The sequence below is a fragment of the Dermacentor silvarum genome, chromosome 5, assembly GCF_013339745.2.
Source record: "Dermacentor silvarum isolate Dsil-2018 chromosome 5, BIME_Dsil_1.4, whole genome shotgun sequence".
In the NCBI taxonomy this organism is placed as follows: Eukaryota; Metazoa; Arthropoda; class Arachnida; order Ixodida; family Ixodidae; genus Dermacentor; species Dermacentor silvarum.
This window is the reverse complement of record NC_051158.1, coordinates 21603809-21611804: the sequence shown is the minus strand read 5'-3', so window position 1 is coordinate 21611804 and position 7996 is coordinate 21603809. Positions and strand designations below refer to the sequence as shown.

General features: G+C 46.1%; 1 protein-coding gene across 1 annotated transcript in view; it reads right to left on the bottom strand.

Moving 5' to 3' along the window:
• Positions 1 to 810: 810 nt before the first annotated feature.
• Positions 811 to 7996, bottom strand: part of LOC119453031 (uncharacterized) — a 36487-nt gene continuing 29301 nt past the window's right edge. Inside the window, exon 3 of the mRNA XM_049667201.1 lies at positions 811 to 1016. Coding sequence (XP_049523158.1) covers positions 811 to 1016 — 206 coding nt within the window. The remainder of the gene's footprint in view (positions 1017 to 7996) is intronic.

Here is a 7996-nt window from a genome sequence, read left to right as displayed (position 1 = left end):
ACCATAGGCTTCTGTTGGACTTCGTTGAATGGAACAAGCTTTACTATATTACATCCAAGACGTTCCCCCTTTTTTTGCCGCAAGGCGTACTTTAGAATGAAAAGAAGGGATGCTGGAGGTTCATTGTTCATCCCTATAACCATGTTTCCTGTCAACGAGAAGGAGTACCGAGGGTCTCAGTCTGAGTTACAACCATCAGCTCCGCCACCATGAACCTTAGTGGCGCTTGCTAACACCCCCAGGGCCAAATCTAGTACACACGTAAAAATTCAAAATAAAGTGTACGGGAGGACAGCCACCCCGATAGTTCAATTGGTTTAGAGCATCGCACGCGCAATGCAGTAGATGTGGGCCCTGCCTGTGGCAAGATATCTTCTCATCCACTTTCCCGTCCCTTTTCCTTGTGAATTTATTTATACATTTCAATTCAAACAACAATTAGTTTCCTATATGCTTTCCTTGGCTTCATTCTCTGTTCGCTTCATAAACTTTCCTATGTCTCTCTAATTACTTGACTTCTGCACAAAGGTCTGCGTGGGAAACGAAAGTTTGAAATTATTCTTTCTGTTCCATCATCAGTCAGAACTTGGCAAAGATTGCATCACAGCTTCATTTCACCAAGTAGGCCCATAGTATAGAACAAATCATCACTGGCAAGATGTTACGCCTGCGGCCTTGTGAAGTAGAACCCATGCAATCTTCAAAGTTCAATACCGCGCTGCTGCTGAGTGTATATGATTGTGGCTAGTAGGACTGACTTCATATCGTCAGTCAAATGTGTATATGATTGACTTCAATAGTGATTCACGCTCAGCTGTTTCGTCCTTCTAGCCCAGTACATGGCACGTACTCGCATCCCGGTGAATCTTCAATCTCGACGTTGACGAAGTGCAGCGTGATGTCTCCGTCGGCGGTGATGACCCAGCGGCAGAGCTGGTTGGACTCGTACGCCTTCGGGTAGCCCGGGTTGTAGAGACGGGCCGGCCGCGAAAGTGCTGTCAGGTTTCCCCCGCACTCTGCGAGTCATTAAGAAAAAAGAGGATTAATCATTTTGTTTGGCATTTCAACACTCTCATTTTTCTCCTCGCGAGCGTTTACTGTTGACGCTGATATCGAGCCGCTTAAAATTTACGGGAAAGATCAAGACAGAAGAGGATAAAAAATATGTACGCACTCTCCCAAAGGCCGCAAACCAAGTGCATGTCAATGCGTATGGCCCCTTCAGTCACGAATTATGATCGACTGTCGATAAATGTATGAAATTTACACAATTTTATGCCAAGGTGCTGCAGACTCCATCAAGAGCAAGTGAAGGTGGTAGAATGACCCTTTCTGCACTTTATGATGGGTCACCCTAATTACAGAGTAATGAAGCATCGAATTATTGTGCACTAAGTAATTATACCCGTCTTCATAAAAAAGAATTGAATCACTAGCGCGAATAACTTGCACAAGTTAATTACTGGTTGAAATCATTACTAGAAAGAAAAGAATACTTTCGCAATTGCTACAGAAAAGTCCCACGTCACACCTCCTGTCATACGCAGCTGTAGTGCCTTCTCCAAAGCAATCTTCGGTAGCGATGGATTTCCTTCAGAAGTAAAATGAAGGTACTTGAGGTAAGCAGAACGTTTAATTTACCACAAGGTTAATGTCTGGGGTCTATTCCTTGCCACAAGTGCACAGAACTGGCAAAAATAAGTCGCGTCCACAAATGTGTACACCGTGACTGAAGGGCATAGGTGAGAATTTGTGACCTTCATATTTTCGTGTGCAGGGTAGCGGTCAGTCGAGGGCGCGTTAGAAACACAGGGTGTCCTAAGTTTGAGAAAAATATGCCCGCTTGCAATATATATGAAATCTGTAGCACAGCTTCCTTAGAGACTATTTTGAAAACTAGAGTAGGTATTCTGGAATAATCCTAGGAAGCTCATGTGAATCTCTACTCAATTTTTTTTTCACAACAAAACTCTTGATCGCCTGCCGATTTCATAAATGGCAGCTACATCCTCAACCGAAGCATAATCGTAATTAAGGATTAACAAAGCAACACATGAGTGAGAACCGGCTCAAAAAAATTCGCACTGACGCTGAGGTAATGACATCCAAGCCAGGAACTTTGTCAAACACGCCATTAACTGTGGAATCTCTTACAGTGGCCTGTTTCAGAACCCCCGCCGAGCCTACGTACGCCATGGAATGCTCCAGGTGTTGCTATGAAAGCTGAACCACCATGGTAACCGAATTCCCCGAGCGTTGCAGGCCATAACATGTCGGCTTGCTTTCGCTGTGAGCGTTAGCAGGTGTTGTTGTGTAGGAATCTGCCGCTAGAGTTGAATTCTGCCACGGTCACTGATGCCCTACAACAACAGAAAACCTAACAGCTACATGAACTTACTAATGCACGTATATCTACGGCTCCTTCTCTTAACATGCTAAAAAGGCTGGTCTTTCCCTCAAAACGAATATTTAAGCCTGTGAAAAGTTTGGATATGTTTTCTAGACCACCATAAGGCAATATAGGTGTATGTATCTTTGGCCTTGATCCTGTTCTCGGCTGTAATTGTCGATAGCTTTACCACAAGCAAACCGTTCGGAATTTCATGAACAAAAATTAGGCCACAAGGTAAGCGTGTTAACAATTTTTGCTCGTAGACAGTTCGGAAATGTATTGTAAGAAAAAGAGTTTACATATCCAACGCACGTGTTGCAATCTATGTGAATCGAATATGTACAGTCAAATGCAACGCGCACAGTTGTGTTTATTTTGACTTTAAGCAATTTGTAAACTCATGCGGTGTCTATTTTTATGCACCGAACTAGTCACAACTTTATTATCGCGCAATGCGTATACCTACGCACTACACCCAGTGCTGCCAACCTCCGAAGCCAGTTTTCCCCTAAATTAGATAAGAAAATTTGATAGCTGTCCCTAGATATTTTTGTAAGGTACAGTTGTTCAGTTTATCACTATCGTTTTCTTACGGATAAACTTTTTTGTTATGCAAGTAGACTGCAAAATTGAAATTTAGGTTGATTTCCACGCTCGTTTTTTTTTACAAATTAAAATAAAGAAGTCGCTGAAAGAAAGCTTAAATGATGTTGCAATGTAAATTGTGCTAACCAGAGTTCTTCGTGCTAACAGCACAGCCTCATGCTTGAAACTATATTCACAGAAGAAGATGGCAGCATATTTACACTTCGCTGCCCATCCAAAACAAGTTTGGTCAACCGCAAAGTGCCAAGATCGACTAGGAACCTTCACTGATTTGTAAGGAAGCTGGCACCGGACGACCCTTACCGAATGCAGCAGCATCAAAACAGTGTGCGACTTCACACCAATATACAGTGTGCGCAATGAAATTTTCTTCCATGTCATGACGTATTGACAGAACACCACCCTGTTTAAGCGCTTACAAGTCATTTGCAGCGAAGCACGCAGGTACGCGTCCAATTTTTTTTTTTCTTTCATCCACGCCGAAACCCACCCAAACACGTTGCCCCTGGGACTCTGCCATGCGACTCTGTACAAAGTTTCTTTGCCTATGGGCGGTTTAGTGTACATTTGCGTGCATAGTCAGCTACGTGGCGCCCCCACCGCCTTGTCGAGCTCAGCGTCGTGTATGCGTGTCCGCTCATGCCGAGATCTGCACGTGTTGCTTTGTTTGTTATTGCAGTATACGCTTATTTTCCCGGTTAAAGATATCTCATTCGAAAGGCCGCCTAAATTTACAGCATTGCTGTGCTCCATTAAGGAGTCCCTTAAGGAGCCCACACCTTGTCGTTTACTTGTCGTTAACCTGTGGTCGTATTGCGCCGACAAGTCATACTTTATTAAAGAACAAAGAAAGAAGGAGCCCGTCGGGGTTAGATGGCGTGAGCCGCTTATTTGCATTTTCTTTTCTTTTTTTGCATGCCAATGCGAAGTTAATTTGCGATGACTGAAATCTACACAGGCCGTCACGTCAACAGTTCCCCGTATTGGGCATGTCGGCGTCCTAGTAGTGGTTTCTCACGTCTGTCAGCGTTTCCTTCCTCGACGTCCCAGCACAAGTTTTCCCCAGATTTGGAAAACGCTTTTCCGGAACAAGACCGAAAATCCTTAGATCTAGCAAATTTCCCCGGGACGGGCAGCACTGACCACACCGTTCGCAAGATATGCCGGAAATTCAAACGGTCGTTCGTGCAAATGCACCCTTCGAGACATCGACGCGTGGATGCCACGGGGACGAAGGTGACGTTTGATCCTTGTCGAGCGAAGCATAGTGATGACCAGGCGTGTGCCATCGTCATTCACCATAAATAACCATGAATGATACCGCTTTGTCTACGTTTTTTGTGTTCGCGAAGTTACGTGATTTCGCACTATGTGATTTTATGAAACGTCGAATAAATTATTCGAGCTTGCTCATTCGCCTCTGCGCGATACGTTTGGATCTGCGCATCGGGACGACACGTGGCGACGAGAAGCCATAGGGTATTATTGATCACGTGTCCTTCAAGGCGTTTCTGTTTGTTTGTTTGTTTTTCTTTCGTGTTTTCCTGTGCGCATGCGACACTTGATTTTGCTGGCAGTGTATCTACTAAGTGAACACAGTAAATGTACAGTCAACCGCAAAAGTTTACGGACCACTGGATCCGAAAATATGCTGAATATCTCCCCAGCCTGTGAATAAAATCCTGGTATTTGCATTTTCAGTGTGCACTAGTCCATGTAAACAACATAGTGTTGCAAGGTTTTGCTAGCTACAGTCACAAACAGCTCGGATATTCACCGGTTTGTCTGATCCCGCGCCATTAAACGTTTGCGGTTGACCGTACATGCTTGTCCCGTTTTCTTTCTTGTCCTTGTTCGTATCGCGTTGTCGTTATTATAATGAGTCGTTACCAACTGGCCTGCTAATCAGTTTAGTATGTTTCGACCGGTCGCACTACAATCCTGCATGGCAAAAGTGGCGTATCACTACTCTCAGTCGGCACGTCAAGGTCATTGTCACATGATATCGCACACACAGCGATATCGTTCGCCTGACCAATTTTTAATGAGATAGCATTTGTTAAAACAGTCATCGGTGGCCTTCGTTCATGATGTCGACCTAAAAACTTCCCCGGGACCGATCCTGGAAGAAATGTAATCCAAGGCGTGTGGGGACCTATCCCGATATCATGTGCACCATGAGTGGCCACGCAAGGTACACCGTATTTCTGCGACATGGGGCCCGATCAAAATTTAGAAAGGCTCGGTTTTCAGCATTCCTCTCAAATGTTGCCTTGAACCAAAGTACAGCGAAACACCATCAGAATTGGAGGACGCTTAAGCTTCGCCTTTAAGAGTGGAACGCCATAGCATTCAAAGATCCCTGGCTGCTTATCAGGCTTTTTTTAATTACCGTCCTACGCTATCACGTCTGGAGGTCGTGGTCAAGTTGTACTTTAGGATTTTTTTCGCAGATTTACTTTGAGAAATTCAATTTTTGTTCATTAACGCCTTGCGCCACGCGAAGGGCCCGCCCGGTCTGGGTGGTTCGGGATGATGTGGTTCAGAATGATTATTTCCGCCAGACGCCGATGCTTACTCCGACGCCGACACCAACGCCGACGCCGGATTTTCGGCGACACGGGTCCCTTAACTCTATCGCGTTAAAAGCGACTCAACAGCGGTTGGCATTGAAGACAGACAAGGTCTTCCGATGCGCATTAGTGTACCATGTGGTTTCTTGCTCCAAGTTATTTTTTTTTTGGGGGGGGGGGGGGGGGGGGGGAGGAAAACAGAAGATTCTCCAGAAGGCCTTGTCTTTATTCGATAGTAACCCCAGCTGGGTCGCCCTAACTTCACCTACGCCACTCTACCCTGCTTTAGTGCCATCGTACACTCATTAGAGCCCTTCACAAGTTCACATTTACTTTTCCTTGTTTCCTTTTTCTTTTTGGACTGCACTACCTCCGCGGTCGGCCCACATTTGTAGACTACGCTATCTCCGGGATCAGCGCATATTTTTCGTTCCATGAAACCACCCTTCCGGTTCCGCTTTTAAGCGCGCGCAGTTTGAACAATCGCATCTGGGTTCTTGCGCTAATTACGCGTTATGACTTCTTCGTACATAGCTCTAAGCTAACTTGATGTGTCTTTCTCGTTCCAAGTTTCATTTTAACGCCTTTTTCGTTACCCTACGTGCGCTGAAAGTCCTAAGATAGTCTAATTTGACGAGACCAAAGTGGCCAGACATCCAGATCCCACCAAAGTCGCTAAAGAAGAACTTGTCTTCAAAAAGTGAACGTTTAATCACCTGCTTTGGGCGTCGAACTGCGGTCATTGTGCTGTTTCCTTACTGATGAACTACCGACACGTTAGAGCCACTGTTGTAGAGGCATATACATGTATTGATGATGTATCGCAAGCAGACGGAGTCGGCAGACCGTAAGGTAGTCAAGAGCATAGGCAGCCAGAGTCAAGATCAAAGTCGTAGGGGGTTGGTAGGCAGCATCAATGGATCATGAGGTAGTAATGGTTGACGGGTGACCATGAAGGACGAGTAAGTTCAGGCGGATATCGATGGATAATCTTCAAATTATAGGACACCGCAATGCTATCACACTACAGCCTCTCAAGTGTAGCCTGATGGCCACACGTTATTTCCTTATTAACAATTCCGGCGTTGCGTTGAATAGGCCCCTCTAAAACACTTTAAACCAGTGAGGTCAATCGACGCTTCTCCTTAATCGAATCTTTCAAACGCGGAGAACAGAAGCTCGTCATAATATCGCTATGTACATCCGGGGAGGGAGGGGGGGGGGGGGGTTGATAGGAGTCTTGGAAATAACAGAAAATTCTTTAGCGTTGTGCGCAATGTTCGAGCCCTTTTGTTTGCACAGCAAGCATGCCGTCGTGATGAGCGTTCCTCGCCCCCCACCCCCACAGAAGCCGCATTCCCACTCGGGCCCTTACTCACCTCTGGAAGTTCCCAGGCTACCGAAATTCTTCCGGCATGATGGTATTCGTAGCAGCTTGCACGCCTTCTCTTGTTCTAACTACACGTGGGTCATGCCTTCCAACTCGTTTCGTGCCTATTACCTGTTAAACCCACTCACAAACGTTTTATCATTCTCGCTTTTACACACGCCGTCGTTTGGTAAACGGCCGTCGCCTGTTACAGCCTCGTTGCACGAGAGCTCGTCATCTCGCTTTCTTCGTGTTTTCTTTCACGCGTTCCAGGAAACTTGAGTGGCAACAACCCGGCCAGCGCGAAGATCGAGCTTAGCCGAGCCACTGCGTACGTGATTTCGACACCGATACTCTTCACTTAACTTCAACCGGAAAGAAAGAAAGAAAATGCGCTGTTTTTTCGCCGGCATTCATTTTCCTTGTGTTCTATAGGACTCGTCGATGCTGTTTACACAATTTCCAATGCCTTGTGCTCGTTGCGCAATCGATCCAGACACATTGATGAATGTTGCATCATACTCCTTCGCGCGTCAGCTCGCTGTGTGGGCTTGTAGTGTTCAGGGCGAGAGCGAGAAATTGCGACGGGTTCTCCGATGCGATTTGCTAGATAGGCTGTCAAGGTGACGTAGTCACGCGCACAGCACGCCGTCTGCAAATGTGAGGTGTATACGTCTGCGGGCGTTGAGGAGACAAGGTCGTCTAGCAGACTGCTTTCTTTCTGTTCGTTGATACTGCGATGAAAGATAAGATAACAGAGCGTATGGAAGACAGTGGTGGACCATTAGAGTTACAGAATGGATACCAAGAGAAAGGGAAGCGCAGTCGAGGACGGCCGAAAGCTAGGTGGGGTGATGAAGTTAGGAAATTTGCAGGCGCACGTTGGAATCAGCTAGCGCAAGACAGGGGTAACTGTAGATCGCAGGGAGAGTCCTTCGTCCTGCAGTGGCCGTAAACATAGGATGATGATGATGATGATGATGATGATGATGATGATGATGATGATGGTGGTGGTGGTGGTGGTGGTGGTGGTGGTGGGTGGTGGTGGTGGAAGAC